This window comes from Necator americanus, chromosome V (genome assembly GCF_031761385.1).
Source record: "Necator americanus strain Aroian chromosome V, whole genome shotgun sequence".
Lineage (NCBI taxonomy): Eukaryota > Metazoa > Nematoda > Chromadorea > Rhabditida > Ancylostomatidae > Necator > Necator americanus.
Window position 1 is genome coordinate 15,545,325 of NC_087375.1, and position 20,490 is coordinate 15,565,814.

General features: G+C 45.1%; 3 protein-coding genes across 7 annotated transcripts; 1 reads left to right on the forward strand and 2 right to left on the reverse strand.

The window, feature by feature from the left end:
* Nucleotides 1–206: 206 nt before the first annotated feature.
* Nucleotides 207–4,356, reverse strand: RB195_013992 (uncharacterized protein; the record flags this gene model as incomplete). 3 transcript variants are annotated; one of them, XM_064204055.1, is made up of 5 exons in its annotated part: nt 207–1,289; nt 1,478–2,576; nt 2,834–3,006; nt 3,160–3,283; nt 4,328–4,356. In XM_064204055.1, 5 exons carry the CDS (start codon nt 4,354–4,356, stop codon nt 207–209), a joined length of 2,508 nt encoding a protein of 835 aa, XP_064059936.1. The 3 variants fall into 3 exon arrangements, with proteins under 3 accessions (XP_064059936.1, XP_064059937.1, XP_064059938.1); XM_064204057.1 differs by lacking the exons at nt 3,160–3,283; nt 4,328–4,356 and having other exon boundaries at nt 1,337–2,433; nt 2,568–2,865; XM_064204056.1 differs by lacking the exons at nt 2,834–3,006; nt 3,160–3,283; nt 4,328–4,356 and having other exon boundaries at nt 1,337–2,433; nt 2,568–2,631.
* A 1,105-nt stretch (nt 4,357–5,461) lies between these two features.
* Nucleotides 5,462–7,802, forward strand: RB195_013993 (uncharacterized protein; the record flags this gene model as incomplete). Of its 2 annotated transcripts, none has more annotated exons than XM_064204059.1 (6): nt 5,462–5,894; nt 6,575–6,708; nt 6,789–7,010; nt 7,085–7,270; nt 7,322–7,706; nt 7,768–7,802. In XM_064204059.1, the coding sequence occupies 6 exons, from the start codon at nt 5,462–5,464 to the stop codon at nt 7,800–7,802; spliced, it is 1,395 nt and encodes a 464-aa protein (XP_064059939.1). The 2 variants fall into 2 exon arrangements, with proteins under 2 accessions (XP_064059939.1, XP_064059940.1); XM_064204058.1 differs by having other exon boundaries at nt 5,462–5,680; nt 6,535–6,708.
* Nucleotides 7,803–10,618: 2,816 nt separating this feature from the next.
* RB195_013994 (uncharacterized protein) lies at nt 10,619–19,928 on the reverse strand (the record flags this gene model as incomplete). Of its 2 annotated transcripts, XM_064204061.1 has the most annotated exons (11): nt 10,619–10,691; nt 10,781–10,892; nt 12,623–12,855; nt 13,001–13,238; nt 13,796–13,901; nt 13,955–14,174; nt 14,370–14,974; nt 15,612–15,749; nt 16,728–17,102; nt 17,188–17,267; nt 19,799–19,928. In XM_064204061.1, 11 exons carry the CDS (start codon nt 19,926–19,928, stop codon nt 10,619–10,621), a joined length of 2,310 nt encoding a protein of 769 aa, XP_064059941.1. The 2 variants fall into 2 exon arrangements, with proteins under 2 accessions (XP_064059941.1, XP_064059942.1); XM_064204060.1 differs by lacking the exons at nt 10,619–10,691; nt 10,781–10,892; nt 12,623–12,855; nt 13,001–13,238; nt 15,612–15,749 and having other exon boundaries at nt 13,782–13,901.
* Nucleotides 19,929–20,490: the final 562 nt, after the last annotated feature.

Consider the following 20,490-nt stretch of genomic DNA (forward strand, 5'->3'; position numbering starts at 1 on the left):
AAAACAAACATTCTTACTTACTTAGATACTTAGATACTTACTTCTCTTCACCGGACGTGCGGGCCCCAGCATCTCTTCCACTCGTTTCGTTCCCTCGCCATTGTCATCCAAGATGTTCTCAAGCTTCGTGAGTGACGTTGACGAGGTCCTTGAGCCATATCCAGCTGAGCTCTCAGCTGGTCCATCCGTGTAGCGAACACGTCACCTCATCTCGTTGGCGGTCTCCCTCGGGGGCGTTTAGCGTCCCTTGGGATCCACCCTAGCGTTCTTTCAGTCCATCTATCGTCGATTCTTCTCATGATGTGACCGGCCCATCTATGTTTTGCTTTCGATACATATTCCGCTGGGTCGTGAAGACGGGACATTCCTCTTAAGTCGGAGCTACGAAGACCGGCTAGGTGTTGTGTGCGCCGGTTAAACTTCAGGAGACATCTCTCAAGGGCTCTGTGGGTAGTAAGTAGCTTCCTAGACGTGGCCGCGGTGTCTGCCCACGTCTCCGCTGCGTAACAGAGCGCCGGAAGGACTGTCGAGTCGAACAGATGGGCACGAAGATCTTGGTCCGTCAGTTGGTCCGTAGCTTCCCTGACGGCTGCGAATGCTGCCCATGCTGCTCTCATTCTTCTGTTTAGTTCTTCCTTCAAGTCGTTTTCCATGTTCATTGAACGTCTAAGGTATACGTATGACGGAGTTTCCACGATTTGGGAGCCTTCAAGTTGTACTCCTCCGTCCTCGCAGTAGGCGTTCTTCATGAACTGTGTCTTCTTTCTGTTTATTCGTAGTCCTATTCTCTTCCCTTCTTCGTTCAATTCGTTGAGCATCGTTTCTGCTTCATTGGTACTGCTCGAAAAGAGAACGATGTCGTCCGCGAAACGAAGGTTCGAAAGAAATCTTCCACCAACACGTATGCCCCTTTCTTCCCAGGATAGTGATTTCATTATCCATTGCAATGCAGCTGTGAACAGCTTCGGCGATATAGTATCGCCTTGTCGTACCCCCTTTCCGATGGGTATGGTGAGAGGGCGGTGGAAAAGCTGTATCTTAGTCGTGCATCGATCGTAGCAATTGGCTAATGTCCTCACATACGACGCGTCCACACCTTGGTCGACCAGCGCTGACAGTATTGCATTCGTTTCTACGCTGTCAAAGGCTTTCTCATAGTCGACGTAGGTTAGAACAAGGAGCAGGCGGTATTCCCGGCAAACCTCTATGACCCTCGACACGGTCTGGATGTGGTCCAAGCAGCTGAACCCCTGACGGAATCCAGCTTGTTCTTGAGGCTGGGCTTCGTCCTAGATATGCGCGTGAGAATGATCTTGGTGAAGACTTTGTATAACACGCTCAGCAAGCATATCGGAGGGTAGTTCCGAAGGTCCTCTCGGTCACCTTTCTTACGGATAAGAACGGTTTGCGAGGTCTTCCACTGGTTTGGGATCCTTTCTTTCTGAAGGTAGGATGTCATGTGCGCTGCTAAGATTACATGAAGCGGATAGCCACCAGCCCGAAGAAAGTCTGCTGATATAAAATCAGGTCCGGGGCTGTGCCAGGTTTCATGCTCTTGATAGCGACTCATACTTCCGAAGGGAGAATCCGTGGTGAAGCTTCGCCAGGTTGCTAGCGGAATATTATATTCGCGGAGATCCCTGCGGCACTTCTTTAGACTTGTTCTTCTTTGTGCTGCTTCCAGAATCTTCTTCTGCCTGTACTTCATAAGATCTTCCTGCAACGCTTTTCTGCAGCTAGTGTTTGCTACTAACCGCTCAATGTGCGACGCATTCGGATCAATCCTCAAAGCCCTTCTTCTTTCCAACAATTCCTTGGTGGTCTTCGAAATTCGATCCAAGTTTGTCGTACGCGGCTTCGAGGCACGTTCAGCACAGGCTCGTAATCCTCTGAGCAGCATCTCGTAGTCCACGTCTGGGTCCTCCTCGATGTGCCGGTCACCCTGGGACAAGGAGTCCTCGAGTACGCAATCGTCGTAGACGACTTCTTTTCTCATTCGTTGCCGATAGCAGATGTTCTTTTCCATCGTGTGGCTAAGACGTATTTTCGCACGAAGGAGACGGTGATCAGAACCACTACAAAAGGATGGTACTACTGACACGTCAAGTAGACACCACCTCCGGTTGGTGAGTATGTGGTCGATCTCCGCACGAGTCGCGCCATTGGGCGATTCCCATGTCCACCGACGATAATCTTTTTTCATGAAAAGAGAGTTCCCATGAAAGAGGCGAGCGGCGGACAACAGCTCAGCGAGACGATTGCCATTTTCATTCCGGTCCTCTAGTCCAAATCTTCCAATTCTGTATTCCTCTTCTGTGGCCTTTCCTAGTTTTGCGTTGAAGTCTCCGACAACGAATTTGTAGAAGGACTTCTCGTTGCGGACTACTTCCTCCAGCTCCTCGTAAAACGCGTCCAATTCGGATTCATCAGCTGCTGATGTTGGTGAGTAGCAGTTGATGATACTGATGGATTTTTGGCGCAGAGGGCGGAGGCGAAGAATGGCCAGACGAGGTGACAGGATCCGTGAGAATCGACGAGATGGACGACAGATGGGTGCACAACAAAACCAACTCCGCCTACATTTCGCGACGGAACCTTCTCTCCACGAATGATGAGTGTACCGTCATTCATCTGTCGTACGTCACTCCTTCTGCACTTGGTCTCCTGCAGAGCAATCACGTGAAATTTGATACGCTCTGCAGCTCCGAGAAGGGCATGCAGGTCAGCGTTTGTGGAAACTGTTCTCGCGTTGTAAGTACACAGTCTGAGATAGTCTCCATGGCGAGTCGTGAGTGTGTCGCCTTGGTCCAGAATCAATGACGTCCTGAGCAACCTGAGATTTGATCGCCTCTCACCGGTCGCCATACCGTCGGACGTCTGAGACGGAAGGGCCCAGTGTGCAGGGTACTGAGGCAGTGAATATGCTGGAGTGGCAAGAAGACTTTTCCCCAAACTAAGCAGCCATGCCACGGCGAGCTTAGCTTTCACCACAGGTCGTCGCCCAACCTATATGGATCAGGAAACCACCTTGCGACATTTTGCCAAGACGGTGGTGAATCTTAGCAGTGGTTTACTCTTATCTAGGCTTCCGATTCCGAGAAGTTGGGATGTCGGATGTGTCGAACTCCTCAGCTTGGGAGACCCTGCCGGAGGACGAACCTCCGCTGTGCATCGCAGTTCGACACCCAGTGTCACCTCCACGCCACTATGAGGCGGTAAACCGTTGTAGAGGAAACAAACATTCGCCCTTACTTTTTTGGGCAGCGGGGAGAGCTTCACGGTGCTGAATTGGTGCGCGAGTGCCAAAAGACAGAAAAATATGGTGGAACGATTGGTGTGAGACTGTGCGCCCACCTCACACCCCCGGAGAGTAGTAAGGTGGAGTGGAGCGGAATCGTTAGCGTCAAATAGATCCACCAATGCCGAGAGGAAGGGGGATGCAGCGGAACCGGCCCCACTCCAGCTTTCTGCTTTTTGACGCCCAGATTAGTGACAAAAGCATTAGAACTGCTTGGCACAGCTCTGAGTGCTCCAGGTAGGCATACTTGCTTCAGAAGGAAGCAGAACACACTACGGTGTCATATACAATAGATATACCGGCATCAGAAAATAGGTTGGTGGAGTAGGACGAGATGACAGACGATCAAGATGTCAGATGAGCGTGCTGGCGTTAGAATACAGGGAGACGTGTTCCATGACATAACTTGCGCAAATGCCAGAAAACAGTAAAATGGAGTTGGGTTGGCACTAATAGCCGCTTTATCAGGAGCTGGCGGTTTACGCAATCTGATGTAGGATCCTTACTTTTATCAATATAGTGATGGGGTTTGCGTCATTTAGCACTATCACACCATTACATGTTAACTGTTAAGAGAGGGCAAAAAAGTTTCAATGTTTTGCTCTTCTTCAACTGTCCCTGGATCTTGGCATGATGAATACGTAGTTTTTTATTAATATGCTTGAGCTGTAGCCAAGGTTGGTATTGATATTTATTAAAAGCTAACGTTTTGGCGTTTCCGCCTTTGTCAGAGCTTGGAAAAAATCGAAACAATCAGTAAATTTATCTCTCGAGCGTCTTATCATCCTACAGAAAGCATTCAAACGGTAAGTGAACTCAAACAACATGTCGGGCAATGCTTACAGTTCAACCAAATCAATAAAATGTTTCGATGGTATACGAGAAAAAGCAGGAAGTTCCCTAAGCGAACTCCCAGAACCATTACCGACTGGGAGCTCTTCGTCTCGCTTGTCGCTTTTTGGGAAGATACCGTCATGGACAACATTGACGATGAATACAAACGGCTTGTAGAACTATAGAACTACACACCTGATGTGGGAGTCTCCCGATGGAGACATAATGAAATTTACCACATTATCGTCAGCAAAAGTTTTCCTGACGGATGTCGCTGTTGTACCAAAGTTTTATACCGGATCGGACCATCGCCTTATTTGAGGAAGATTTTCTTTCACAAGGAGAGTAAGAAAAACCTCGAAATTCGAAAAACGATCTTCCAGAAGCGTAATCGATTTCGCTTCGTTTGTCGGCTTTTGGGAAGACATCGTCATGGAAAAGATTGAACGGATATGAACGACTTGTAGAACATCTTCACTACTGTAACCGACGAGGAAAGCGAAGAGTTTCAAAACCACCAAGAGACGCCTGTCTGCGAAAACTCTGGAGCTGCGCGAGCTGCAGGCAACCAAGAACTCACGTCTGAGCTCGCAAGGCTTTGCAGAAATGAATAAAAGAAGACCTCAGAGAGAAAACAGCAAAAGTGCTGGCTGAAGCTGCAGAGGCGGGATAGATGGGCGTAGCGGGCATTCGCTACGCCTATCAAAACTTCACCAATCGTAAAACAACAATTACTACTCTCCGGACTCCAGATGGAACAACTACGGCATCGGGAAGGGGTATGGAAAAGATCATTCACGAATTCTACTTGGATCTCTTCGACAGCCACGCCCACTTGCCTCCTCACCATCTAAGGGAAGATGGACATGTCATTCTAAAGGTCCTCCCTTCCGAAGTCCGACATGCCGTCGTGTTGGTGAGGAATCGTACTTAACCCGGTCTCGACAGAATCAAACCTGAACGTCTGAAGTACTTCCTGCCAGTCCTCATCAAAACACTGGCGAGGTTGTTCACTCGTTATTTGTCAGAATTCAAGGTTCACAAGCAAACCCAGCAAGACGGTGCTGTTGTATAAGAAGGGAGGACTGTCATGCGAGGAACCAGGGTTTCGAAGAGGGTTCAGGTCAACCAAGGTGCCCCTACTCCATACACAAAGATATTTTGTGAGTTGTTTAGCAACTTCACGAGCAAAATTTCCCCATTCTACAATGATCTTCGTTCGCTGATAACAACATGAGGAACGGTTGGTTTTCTGATGTCCCATTCACGCTCAACGGAACGAACATATCCGAATGCTCCAGCTTTGTAGATCTAGGTCGGGAAATCAAGATGATGAACGACCTGACCTCCGAGCTGGGCAGAAGGAAACGAATGGCTTGGGGAGCATTTAAGAGCATCGAGGATGTAGTGAAGAGGACTAAGAACATCTGGCTCTGTGCTCATCTATTGAGCAACACCTTCTTTCTGCTTTGGCCTACGCCTCGGAAACGTGGGTTTCGCAAGCAGGAGGAAAATGCGATCAGCGTCATAGAACGCGGAATTGAAAAGGTGATGCGAGTAGTAACCCGCTTTACCCAAGGGAAAGAAAGGATTCGAATTCATTCCTACATCACTAATCGAAGATCAGAGACGCCGCCGCATATGCCAAGCAAAGCAAAATTGGGTGGGCCGGATGCGTTTCAGCGACAATCGTTGAACCAGAGCAGTAAGCGACTGGATACCACGCGACATCAAACGCACCGTAGGAAGACCGCTGTCCATGGTTAGACGTCTTTTCGAGGTTCAAGGAAAAATGCGTTGCTCTTCGAGCCCATCGCAAGAAGAGATGCTACTGGGCAATACTTTGTGTGATCGGGACAAAAGAAATTAGTACTGGTGCTCAATCGAGCAAATCGTTGAACAGAGGGAGCACAGGTGATGCAGGTGATTAGCGGTAATCATAAGGCATTGATGAAACAACTTTACCTTTAGCTTTAATGTCAGCTGTAGCTTATACCACATTAGGAAACATTTTGGTCATTGTAAACATCTGTGCCGATAGATTTGTTAGTTAAGTGCTGCTACGGGGCTCTCCTTCTATCGGAAAGTTGATGTTATTCAATGATTTTTTACAAGCGCTGAATTAGCTCGTCTACAAAGTCGCTAATGGTTTCGAAAGCTATTACGAATGTAATATGTTGAACAGCAAATCAGCATCTTTGTCTCTTTTATCACAATTATACTGCATTATTGTCGCTGTAATTGTTGTTTCTACTAGCTGCTAATTAACTCAAATCCATGATTTCTTGGCAATACAGATTCAAGAACCTTGCGTATTTGTGGTGCAAAAACTTGATGCAGCAGTGCGGCGATATCTTTCGCTTCGGTACTATGTTCGCAACACGTTCATGCTGTGCTTATAGGAGGAAGATTTCTCCCATGCCGTTTCTGAAAGCTATGTAGGAGCGACCAATGTACCCGTAGCAATTTGTTCGGAAGGGGCAAGTCCAGAACGTCCGTTTGTACGACCACCGAATGCAACCGCAAAAGAGCTCATTGAAATTCACAGAAACTATCGTCAAGGTGCAAATCAAGAGGTTAGTTTGCCTAGATGACGAGAAAGAAAAAATAGAATGGCGTAACGTTTTTATTTATAAAAGACGGCAACAAATTTCAGTGGCCTGTGTTCCTACCGCCAAATATGGATGAAGATTTGCAGAACCTGGAGCATCCGGATCCTGCAAAACGGCCTCGCTATTTGCCATTAGCGCCCCCTTATCACCTACTACCTAATACGTCATTCTTTCGCAGGACGAGCATAAAACCTCCCCCTACCTACAGCACTGATGGCTTACCTCCTCTTAAACGAATAATCAATCGATATCTCGCCAGTATCCTGGTCAGTAGTTTATACTTGCATTTTATGCATATGAAATTCATACGTTATAGCACATGGGACTGACATCCTTGCAGGTGGACCATATGAAATTTGAGGAGAGTCTCAGGTTTTTGATAGAAGAGCGGAAGACATACATGAGAGTGGAACAGACAAGAAAAGGTGATGAGTTGAAAGACAGTGATGACAGGGAATCGAAGACAAGAACTAAACTTGAAGAGTTCATGGCGGAAGGTGGATGGAAGCAATACCGTAAACCTTGGGTAGTTGTGCAACATCTTCACTATGGAGGAAAACTAATTCATTACATTCAGAACGGAGGCAATCTTCCTCCGCCAGTACCTGGTTACTTCACAAGTGTGCCATTAATTCCTGGGAACATAAATGTCACGCGGGAAATGAATGGACGTGCTCCCGTAGAATATCAGCAGCAAAGAACGGCTCACGGTTTTATATACATACCTTATTGTGCAACAGAGATCTACACAGAAAGAGGACCCAGCGTCACAGATCCACCCGTCACGCCACTAAATATGTCATTCGAAGGGCATCAAGAACAGGACCATAAATCAGAGTCAGACGAAGAAACAGTTAATCAAGAAGATACTGCACAAGCTACCTTCGGGGTAATAGCTACGGAGAGATACGCAAGTTTTTCACTCACTGCAGATACCATGAGCATGAAGTTTACTGAAAAATGTAGGTTTATGTTCATAGATTTCATAAGTATCAAACAATTTTACTGAGCGCAATGTTTTAGGTGTTAGTTTGTGTCGGTCTCCTAAGCATGGATAATATCGATTTGTTATTCTTCATACATTGTCAAAACCTAAACAAGCAACGATTTCGACATAAATCTAGTAGTTTCACAGGCCATATTCACAAATAAAGTTGGCCTTTGTTACATGTTCCTGTTTTTCATATTTGCTTACTATAATAACGTCATACAAACCTGAGGTGCAGTTGTGGCGGGTCCTACGGCGTTGGATTGGTGCGCAAAACTTCGTGTGCATACCGCAAAAGGTGGATGATGTTACAATTGTTTCGTAATGTAGTGGCTACTACCCCGCGTTGCATTTCACCTCTATGACTTCTGCGCATGTCTATTTCCCAGCACATTTGCCTCAGTCTGGTACGTCATTTTACGTTATAACATCATTCTGTGATAACTGTTGGGGGAAATCAGGAGGAAAATCCATACTTCGAGAAATGCTCTCAATTTGTGCCTGTATTATATTGGTATCGAAGGAGTGTTTGGAACCAAAGTTTGAATATTTTACAAATGTGGAAGTGATACGGTTAGAAAGAGAACTACGATTTCTTTCGCTTTTATTTGTTATTAAAAAAAGTGGAAGAAAGCGTTGTTTGAATAACACAAATCTAGTTTCACAGAGAATGCCACTACTATTAATTTTTGTTGATCAGTGAAGGAAAGCGAAGCGAACATAGAAAATCTGAAGTCCGGCTTTCGCCGGAAGTTCAGACTGGTAACAAATAATTACATACATTACAAAATTTTTTTCCAAGTTTAGGCATAGCAGAGTGACATGGCCAAGAAAAAGTCTTCGGATAGTTTTCTAGAGAAGACGTCAAAACAAACTTGAGTCTTCAAAATATTAGTGCCGCTATTTTTTGCAATCTCCCAGCGTTTTTTTTTCTAGTTTAGATGGGGAAACGGCAAAGACCAGAAAAAGAAAACAAAAACACACTTTCCAATGCGAGCAAATCTCAGAATTTTGGCAAGCTTTCCCATTTCAGAAAAACGGCATGGCGTTTTAAAAAACCACTCATATTTTCCTATAGAGAAATTGAAGAAACCCTCACATGCAGAATTTCTCCTTCCCGGATAACTTACTCAGGAGAGGCTTGTCCCATCACCACGCTTAACCCTGAACTATTATATAAAATTCTACCTCTAACTACCAAAAATATTAGTCTTCCTTACAACACTGACGCTGCCCTTGAGTGCATGGAAAACGCCGATAGAGGATTTTTGAAATGTTTCACTTCAATACCTCAGCGCAAGATAACTAAATATGGTGTACCTGGTTCACCACATCTAGTTATCTTGCGATTTTTTCCTTTAAAAAAAGAATAGAAGAAGATGAAGGCTATGGCAAGCAAATGAGTTGAACTAAATGAAGATGAGACTGCATTCATGCTGTGATTTATGAAGGCCCCTGAAAAGTGTTCCATTCATGTCCAGAGAAGCTTTAGTGCATCAGAGGAGATACTATTGAGTCACAGTCATACATCTAAGAAATAGTATTATGTTGACTTCTTGTATGAGTTCCTACGCTAAAACATTGTGTCAAAGAAAATAATGATGATCCTCAAGATCATCACGTTGGTCCTGCAAATGTAAGTTCAACGGAAAGAAAAAACCCTTTAAGCATTAAACAGCGCGCAAACACAACATACGACCACTAGTCACAACAGAACATAGATCATTAGTTGGAATTTGACTCTGTTTAAATCGCAGGTTCAAAATCTTCAAGGAAATGGAGGCTGAGCCACTGTACCCTATAAATATTAACTGTGAAAAATTCAATCTGATGGTTCATACCATTCATTTATACACACCTAGCGGCGAATTCGTCGGGGCAACTGCAAAAGGATGATGAGAACACTTACTCTAGTAGTTTAGCTGAAAAGTTGGGATGTAACGGTAATTCGTAGGAAACTTTTTCAATTAAATTTTTCATAGAGTAGACAGCAATGTAAGAATAAATCGATCAATTATATTTATTTTTCAAGACCCTCACATCTCTCCAGTTTGGTGATTCCGCTCAGCAAAGAATCGCTCTACTTCAGAGCTGCCACTTTGAACGTAACAAACCATTTCTGAAAAGCAGGTTCGCCTATGAAAGCTTTTCTTCCTACTATAGAGATTTCTCAGGCTGGTTCGGCAGCTTTCGGGCTTTGGCCTCGACAAGTTCATGTCGAGAATGGGCAATTTCGCTGTCCCGAATTTCCATTATAGATCAAGCTATGTGGTTGTTTATTATTAATTTTAGTAGTTTGTGGTGAATTCTTGGATAACTTTATTCCCACGGTCTCAAAGAGGACGAACTTGGTCTTCTGACACAGGACTGACTCCTGTTGCTAGCAGCAACCTACAAATTAACCTACAACATGGGCAATAAATCTTTATCCCTACAAGCAATAACACAAATAACAAACAGTAACACGGACACGTGTGAGAAATGACGTCTTCGAAGAGTGCAGAGGGCCGTCAGTTAGACGTTAACGACACTACGATGAAGCTGATGAGAACAAATTGTTGATGTGAACATGAAACGTGAGAAATCCGAAGTTTACTGCAAACAACACAACGAATAATAAGATTAAACAAGAAACCACTTGGGCACGACGCCAATGGGTATGAGAGAGTGATGTCCACATGAGATGTTAGGAATCGGGAGTTCGAGTGAAACATTACGATCGAATAATACGAAAGATGAGAAAGGAACTAGGATGAGGGCAGTATATTCGAGGGGAATGTGTCCGAGTGCATGTGAAGGAGGGAGGTGAGGGAGAGCAGAGAATGTGACGAGCAGGGGATAATGAACAGGTGATTTGGGGATGCTTTCGATATTGTTCTTGTAGCTTCAATCCATCTTAACTGAGATATTCTTGTCAGAATCCTCGAGCGCTTGGGCCGTTGGCAGCAGTGCACGATTGCTGTAAGTAATGACTTCCGGGCGTTTCCGCGATACTTCCTCCCACAAAAGGACAAAAAAGGTGGAGAGAGTGGGCGAGTGGAGCATTACTTGTGATCAAGGGGCCTCTTTCTTGGGACATTGGACTGCTCTTGTGCATTTCGTGATGCCGTTTTGGTGGGGTGTCCATTGTTGGTCGTCTGTCGATTCGCGTTTCTCCATTCTGAAATAGTGAAATTCGATCGAATGTGACTTTAGTTATGTGATTGAAAATTGCCTGTGTGAGGTAAGTTTGTTGTTCCGTTCTCGTAGCTGGATGCCTACTATTTTTGCTATGCGCCACTCATTTCGGTGCAGAATTGGGTCACTGACGAGAATGATGTCTCCTACTGGTGATATTATGCCTCGTTTGTGGTTTTTGAGTGTTTTCTTGTGTTTTTCGCATGAAGCAGTCAGGTATAGTTGTTGCCAAATGTTCTAGAAGCGTTTCGTGATAATTCGAGGAACGTAGCACTTCCATGCTTACATGCTGGCGTGTGTAGAGTGCGTGTTTATGTAGCATAGTTCTTCTGCGTGTCGTCGTAAGATGCCGAATGTGTGCTGTTCAGTGGTATCAATGTCTTTTTGAATGAAGTGGATGGGTCCAAGTGAAGGAAACTCTTCTTGTGTTTCGCCTTGATAGGTCAGTGACCTTGTGTTGTGAGTTGCCTCCGTGAGGGCCGTGTTCTTTTATAAAGCGCGACGCGTTTTTTTGATGTTATCAGTTAATCGTAAAAGCCAACTTGTCATGGATCGTGAGGGGTGATGTGCGACTACTGGATTTCCCTGGCGGAAATTACGTTTGGGACATATCTGTCAAGGTGGTTAGTGTCTGTCTCGTCCAAGGAATGGAGGGGTTGGCAAAAATGTTGGTGCGTTGTCGCACGCAATGGTGTCTGGTACGATTCTTCTGGTGATGAAACGACGCAGTACACTGGCGAAGTTCATACTATTTACCATTTTTGAATGGATTATTTGTGCAATTGCACACGCACGTTCTGCCTGTCAAGTTCGTCCTTGATGGCGAAAGAAGATCGAAAAGTAGAGTCGGATATGTTGGAACGCGCGTCCGCGTTGGTCTCTTCTGTGTGGCAAATCCGTGGCGTCTGGCTAGCGGAAGGATAAAGCGTTGAAACGCCTACACTTAACGCATCGGTGAACGAATTTCCACTCGTTGACGCAAACTGCGTCCTGATCATTGCCATCATCTGTTCCTTGATACCTCCTACGCTGTGCGTCCTTTATGATGAGGGCAGTCAACGGTATATTTGGAGCGACGAAAATTGAGAATTGTGCTTCTGGAGTTGGAGGTGACTGCCCGAAACGATCCTTCATTCTTCTAAGAATTCGAACTCTGGACTTTCAAAAGTTGATTCTTAGTGAGACGACGTGTACCAGAATCGGTTGGCTTCTTTGCTTTCGGGGCAAAGTGGAATTTGACTTTGACGTCTTCAGAGTGTAGTGCTTCGATGATACTGCGGATTACCCAAGACGATTATCGATTAGTCGTCCGTGTTGTGAACTGTGTGGCGGTGAGTTTAACCACCTCAGTGCTATTGTGGAATACTAGATAATAGCATGATACTAGCATCCGCAAAAATTGTAAACTTGTAGTTGTCTTCTTGGAGGAGAAGGTAAGGTGGGGAGGAATGGAATACGTCTGTGTCATGCGTGGTGGTTTTCCACTCCTCTTGCACTGGATATGGGAGTTCCATATCAGACGGGAACCTTTCTTTCTACAGTGACTGTTGGAAACATTTTGCGTGTGTGAGCAATAGTACTAACCGGCGAGGAGATCGCGTATGATCGTATATTCTACGTGTGACCATCTTTTCGTGAGTGTCTGGCCCGTCGGCACCAAACAGTGGTTACTATGAATGTGTTCGTTTGAGTCCCATTTTGTTCCGAGAGTACCTTCTAGGAAGGGCTTTGGGTGCGCTTCTTCTGGAGGCCCGTTTTGTAAAGCGGTATCGTTTGAAAGCAACTGTCGAAGGTTTATGTTGATATCACTGAAGATATGACGGGAGCGAAGTGCTTCATCTCGGAGTTCATAAGTGGAGTTAACGGCGAGGTTGTCGACATAATGATCCTCGCGAATTTCACCTGCTAGCTGATGATCGCCAACATGTGTCAGTAGGTGATGGTTACTGCCAGAAGCCAAGGAGAGACGTTGAGTTCGAAGGTGACCCTCGTGAAGAGATATGTGAGGAGGTTGTCGTCATCAACGGGTTTTTTTGGGTTCGCCTTTATAAAGCTAATGGAGACAAACCAGCAGAAATGCTTTCTCCAAACCTGATGTTGTAACGACTTGTTTGAGACCGAGCTAAAACTGCGTAAATTTCTGGCAAATTGGGTGGTCCAAGTTGGGTGGCAAGAACATCATCAGGTGATGGTGCCTTTTTGAAGTGGAAGGGAGCCTCAAACACGATACGCATCTCCGTTGCCTCTTTCTGTACTGTGATGTCCGCTTGGTGTGGTATATAATGAAGGGTTTTCCTTCTGGTGCTTGGGGTGATCTCGATTATACCGCCTTCAAATTGGTTGTCCAAGCTCCGCCGGTATCACCTGTATCACCTGTGCCCCCTCTGTTCATCGATTTGCTCGACTGAGCACCAGTACTAATTTCGTTTGTCCCGATCGCGCGCAGGTGTTGCCCAGTGGCATCTCTTCTTGCGAGGGACTCGAAGAGCAACGTATTCTTCCTTGAACCTCGAAAAGAGGTCTAACCATGGGGCGGCGGTCTTCCTGCGGTGCGTTTGATGTCGCGTGGTATCCAGTCGCTTACTGCTCTGGTTCAACGATTGTCGCTGAAACGCATTACGTCTCCGGCCCACCCAATTTTGGTTTGTTTGGCATATGCGGCGGCGTCTCTGATCTTCGATTGGTGACGCAGGAGTGAATTCGAATCCTTTCCTTCACTTACCTTACTCTTACTTTTCCTCACCTTTTCAATTCCGCGTTCTATAACGCTGATCGCATTTTCCCACTGCTTGCGAAACGCTCACGCTTCTGAAGCGTTATTCAAAGCAGGAAGAAGGTGGTGCTGAATAGGTGAGCTCGGAGCCAGATATTTTTAGTCCTCTTCACCACATCCTCGATGCTCTTGAATCCTCTCAAAGCCGCTCGTATCCTTCTGCTCAGCTCGGAGGTCAGGTCGTTCATCATCTTGATTTCCCGACATAGATATACATAGCTGAAGCATTCGGATATGTTCGTTCTGTACAGCGTAAATGGAGCATCAGAAACCCATCTGTTCTTCACAAACGTCGTTTTGTCTGGGTTTAGCTGAAGACCGATCCTTCTACACATTTCAGAAAATTCCGCCAGCATCCGTTCCGCCTGATTGATGCTTGTTGTCATAAGAACGATGTCATCAGCAAAACGAAGATAGTGTAAATGCATCCTGTCAACTTTCACTCCCATGTCATCCCATTCCATTCCTCGCATCAAGTTCTCGAGAGCGGCACTGAATATTTTGGGTGAAATTGTGTCACTCTGACAAAGCCCTCTCTTCACGTCGATTATGACATCATTGTCGAATGGGAAATTTTGGTCGTGAAATTGCTAAACTACTCACAAAATATCTTTATGTATGGAGTAGGGGCGCCTTGGTTGACCTGAACCCTCTTCGAAGCCCTGGTTGCTCGCATGACTGTCCTACCTTCTTATACAACAGCAAGATCTTGCTGGTTTTCCATCGCTTAGGAATCTTGCATTTGACAAATAACGAGTGAAGAGCCTCGCCAGTGTGTTGAGGTGGACTGGCGGTAGGTACTTCAGATGTTCAGGCTTGATTCTGTCGAGACCGGGTGAAGCATGATTCTTCATGCACATGATGGCATGTCTGACTATGGAAGAGAGGATCTTTGGAATGACATGTCCATTTTCCCTCAGATGGTGAGAAGGCACGTGGACGTGGCTGTCGAAGAGATCTGAGTAGGATTCATGAATGATCTTTTCCATACCCCTTCCCGATGCCGTAGTTGTTCCATCTGGGGTTGTTTTATGATTGGCGAAGTTCCGACGGGCGTAACGAATGCTCTGTCCCGCCTCTGCAGCTTCAGCCAACATACCTGCCCTTCTCTCTTTGAGGTCTTCTTTTACTGCCTCTCTGCAAAGCTTTGCGAGCTCAGACGTGAGTTCTTGGTTGCCTGCAGCTGGTGTAGCTCCACGCTGACGTATCACCTCTAGAGTTTTTGGAGACAGGCGTCTCTTGGTGGTTTGAAACTCTTCGCTTTCCTCGTCGGTTACAGTAGCGAAGATGTTCTACAAGTCGTTCATATTCGTCAATGTTGTCCATGTCGGTATCTTTCCAGAAGCCGACTAACGAAGCGAAGAGCTTACAGTCGATTATGCTTCTGGAAGATCGTTTTTCGAATTTCGCGGTTTTTCCTCCTTTCCTTGTAAAAGAAAATCTTCCTCGAAAAAGACGATAATCCGATCCTGTATAAAGCTTTGGTGCAACAGCGACATCCGTCAGGAAAAACCTTTTACTGACGATGATGTGGTAAATTTCATTATATCTTCATCGGGAGACTTCCACAAGAGGAGGGCTGCTGGACTTGGACCATAGATGGTCTTAACCGTCATGATGAACTCATGAACTCTGGAAGCCTCTCTCCCCGCTCATTTCATTGAAAACCATGGGTTGCGATGTGAAGTTCTCCAGGCGTTTTTCTGGGGCCAATTTTGGCGTTGAAATCACCAATTATGACCCTGTAGAAGGTATGATCTTCTCTATAGAACTATATATAATATAGTATAAGTCCATATAGAAAGCTTTAACTTCTTCTTCGTGGCTTGATCTTGGAGTGTAAACGACGAAGATTGTCAAAACGAGTGTTCTTCTCACTCGTAAATGTCCGATTCTGGTTGCAAGTTATTCAAAAAGGTCGATGTTTACTGCCATTTTCGTCTTGAGGACGCCAACTCCACGAACTCCTTTATTGTCGCATGTTCCTAAGAACAGTTCTTCTCCAGTGTCGTACATAGCGCTCAGTGAGTGGCGTCGCCTACTCTCGGTCAGTTCGATGATGTCGTACTTAAACTTCATCAGATCTTCAATGGCCGCGGCCCATGCAAGTGTTCGGGCGTTATAAGTAAGTTATAAGTTATAAGCATAGGTGCGCTGGTAGCGTTGCATAATGCCAGGGTGTGATAGTAACATCGCTAATACGCAGTTGTGCAGTTTCAAAGCGTTTGCCTTGTTGATTGGAAGAGGAGTCTAACCTTCCTTATACGGTAGGCTTATGTAGTATCCATCGTTACTGTAAGGTTGTAAGGTTCAGTTGAAAAAATCCATGACTTTTTTGCATGTGCCTGCGAAGTCCATTGTCCTGTATTTATCCCAGCGGAATAGCTCAATCTCAAACCTGTCGGTGATGTGTATAAACAGCATGGTGTCAGGGTGTGTCTTCAACATCTCGGTGGTGTCTAGGATGTGGTTACTCTTTTCCTTGCTAGCATTTGATCCTTCGGCGTCTGCGGCGAGGATCGTTCGTAATGAGTTTTCTCTGATAACAGGATCTAGTGCGTATCAATTAAGATTTGGCCTTGTTGACTGAGGCGAATTGTTTTTCCAGAATCTACTAGGGTAGCCGTAGTAAAGAGCTTGAAATAAAAAGCTCTTGAAGATCCCATAGTGTCAGTGAGGTGACTTGAGATGAATTAACTGCTGCCGAATATTTGCGCCGCTATGTTGCGTGATGTCGAACATTTGAAATCTAGCTGTAACTAACGTCTCATCAATGAATGATTGGTCTGCTCCAGTGTCGAAGAGGATTTCGACGTTTTCCAAGATTTGGTGATTTCAATACACATTCATGCGCAGCCTGTAAGGAGTGGCACCGTTGTTGGCTCCTGCCTTTTTTGTCGCTCTACCTTTGTGTCGAAGCTTGACCGCCTTACGTCTGGTTCATCGCTGAGCTGCTCTGCGGCGGGCTCGGTATACTGCTGCTCTCCGTCGCAGTCTCAAATTGCTGATGTTGCTGTACTGTTACTTTACCCAATGTACGCTTACATGTATTCGATAGGTTTGGTGATCTGACTTATTTGCGCCTGTTTGAATTTTCCTTCCCGGTTGCCTGGGGATATCCGTCCTAGTTCCCTCTTCCTGAGGGCAGACGGTACACGTCACCGTAAGAGTTTGGTAATCTGGTTTGATGTCGCTGCACTTGTCGTTGGTGGTGGTGCCAATTTTTGTCACATTGTCGACATCCGTGGCTTGCACAATCCTAGGCGAGGTCTTCTTTCCTACTGCGGTTTGGCTTATTCGATGTCGTATAGGGTCTCGAGTTCCGTTGAGCTGCGCGGGAGACGTTTCTGTTGAAGTCTTTGCTGAATTGTTGTTGTTTGACCATTTCCTGGACTCGTTCTTGCGTGGTAGTGTATACGTCTAGATCGTTTAGGATATCCTGCATCTTTCAGTCAGCTTCGCTAGTGTCTAAGGGGAGTCGCTTGGAAAGCACCTAAAGCTGAACCTTGGTCGAGAACTTCAAAGGTTCCTTCTTCCCCATGTAGGATCCATTCAGGTTTACACCTTCCTGTTCCAGCTGCGCCCCTAGGAAAATTATGTTTTCCAGAAGGTTTCTTTGCGAAGTAGTGAAGAGGGGATTCGTCTGCGCCTCCTCTGGCCCGAAAAGTCACAAATCCGCAACCAAAAAGTATTTGAGGCTTGGACACGTCTTTTTGATAGCCGTGCCGCTATGCCTGCGGCAGTCAACTTCGGCGCTGTATACAGGTTGACCGAGCGTTTGTGTTCGTCTGCGTTCCAGAATACTGTAAGGTTACTTTGTGCCTCTTTGGGCCCTTTGTTGCCAAATGTGTTGAGTCGATAGTGTCGAAGAAGATTTCGACCTCTCTTCATGCTGTCTGGTGTTCCACACTTGGAGCCACCCTATGAAAAGTGAAATCTGTCCTTGATCGTGACTTTCTGCTTCGGTATGATGTGGTACCATGCTATCCTGAAGTGTCAGGTACCTCTGGAAAATTTTACTTGTTTCCTCAACAGTTAGGCTTTGATTCGGATGAGCCTCTGTTATTTTTGGTTTATTGAACCAGGAGAAAAAGGAGAATCCTTTTGAAGGTATGGTAAGTTTATGTACTTGTTTCAGAGTATGTATAAGTTGCGTGCGCGTTTGTTTCTGTGGTGTAGACGACTTGTGATTAGTGGCAAACGTTGGTGTTTCTTCTCGCGTCGGGCATAAAGTATGACTTTTTCTATTACAAATTGAGTATCTTTTGCTCCTATATATTTCGTCACGAAATGTCGCCGCCTCCCACAGTTGAGAGATAACTTGTATTTTTGTGTTTGATGCGTCGAGTCGATATGGTGGTTTGACTAACAAAATGTACACAATGGAGTCACAGCGCTTCTCAAGAATTTTTGAAATTGAAATTGTATGTTGATTGCCCTATCAAAAACACTGTCAATGCATATTATGAACATCTAAAACATTGAGTAATATTGCATTTACCTAAAAAAATGAAAGAAAAAATGAGAACAAAGAGAAAGAAACGTGGAATTACGAACGTTGTTGTTTGATACTTAGCTTCTAAATGAGGAGACAACTGTAGCGTAAAAAAATCGCAGAGTTTCGATTCCAAAAGCGGACTTGAGACCTGGGGCGACCAGCGAAAAAAATGAAAACTGAATTGCTAAAACTAATAGGGTAAACTGGTAACTCAGTCCGTGTTGCGAATAGGGCAGGATGAATTGGAAGGAGGGTTATTTAAATTTACCGCGCCAATCGAATCTTTATTGTTTGTTCCTAGTTTCACAACCGAACATGTTGCGCCGATTATTTATTAACTCAAAGCTAGGTAATTAAACCACGCTGCGGAATGACAAAAACAATGCAATACAATCGAATAGACGTGAACAACACATACGACACAACAAAACTATAGACAAAGAGGAATACAGACTTTCTCATCAAAGATACCACTTTTAAGCTTTTCACAAAGCCATTACCCGCAAACCCCCACCCTGAAGAAAGAGTGCCCCATCTCGCTGAACGGAGATAAAATCGATTGCGTAGTTGCGATATAAAGATCCTCGGGCAGAGTATTGATAAGAACTCGCAGAAGGTTCTTTAGATGTTAAGATCTTATCCTGTCGACGATTTTCTACCGAAATAATAGCACTTCGTACTTCTGACGGGAGAACTTCTGGAATGACAGGTTCATCATCCTTCAGATGGTTGGGAGGCAAGCGGGCATGGCTGTCGAAAGGATGACAATATAATTCATGAAAGACCTTTTCCATTCTTCTTCACAATACAAGGTTGTTTCATCTGGAATCCGAAGAGCAGTCATCCTCGTCTTGCGATTGGCGAAATTTCTATAGGCATGAATAATGCTCTTTTTCGGTTCTACTACCTCAACAACGTTGTTATTCTTCTCACTTTGAGGTCTTCTTTTGCCTAGGCTTGAAAGCTTGCACACAAGTATTAGTTTTAGAACTTTAAGAGATAGACGTCTCTTGGTGGTCAGCCTTCCTCGTACAGTCCTGAAGGTGCACAACGAATCGGTAGTATTTCTCTTTGACGCTCAATGATAGTTCTAGGGAACTTTGCGGTCTTTTCGTGTAAAGAAAAATCTTTCTCGAAGGTGATGATCCCGTAAAGAACAACGGTTAAACAGTGTCATCTGTTAAGCAAAATTTTTATTGATGATGATGTGGTTGACGATCTATTTGATTCTGACGCCCTCCACTGGACGATTCTCAGCGTAGACTAGCTTCTGTGAATGGTTCCTGCCGCCATGATAAACTAGAAAGCCTCCTGCTGCTTGCATGAAGGTTGTGGGTTCCGATGTGATTCTGGCTTTGGAATCAGTAACAATGACCTTGTAATTGGCAAGGTCTTCTCTATATCTTTGCTAGATGGTAAGCGCAAGCGTAAGCTAAGATAGTCAAATCTGACGTAGAACCACATCTTCTCATCCGTAGAAGCCCGGTTTGGGTGGGTCGTAAGATGTCCGAAAGCGTCAATGTTCTTTGCCACAATCGAATTCTTGAGGACAGCAACTCGAGCAACTCTTCTACTGTCGCACGTTTTTTAGGAACAGTTCTCCTTTAATTTCACATACGGCGTTGAGTGGGTAACATCGTTTCAGTCAGTCCGATGACGCCGTACTTAATATTCCTGGCTTGCATCATTAGATCTTCAATGGTCTCCTCCAAAACAAGCGTAGGTGCGTTATAAGTACACATCGCCATACCAGCCCTTCTCCATTTTAGTAGCTTAAATAGCTCGTGCAACCCGGTCCTTCTTGCCGCTACTGTACCAGACATTCATCTGTAGTCAGAACACTCTCTCTTATTAGTGTGACAGGCGTAAACATTTTATGGGCTGGTTACACGCCTCTGGTCCAACAGATTTGGCGGAGAACGTGACGTCCTATCTGAGTGGAGAAATGGACTCACTCATTTACTGCCTCCCTTGCACTTGCGTTTCAAGGCCTCCTATCCGGAACGTGTGGACGCGCCTCGTAGTTTCGCAACTAATTGGCTATGATCCTCCTATTAACTCATCCTTTGAGCTGTCATAGACTAGCCATTAGCAGCAGTAGAAGGATGTGCTCTGTCAGCAGTCAGCAACGAGTGAAAATATAAAAACGATTTACGCACAACGGTCGTTCAGTACTAGTTAAAGCGTTTAACTGGACTAGCAGTGAAAGTCACCTAGAAGATATCTACAACGGTGAATCATCGCGAATTTTTTTGGAACATCTTGAATGACTGAGTAATTGCGAATTTACACTTTTGTTACATGGACCTA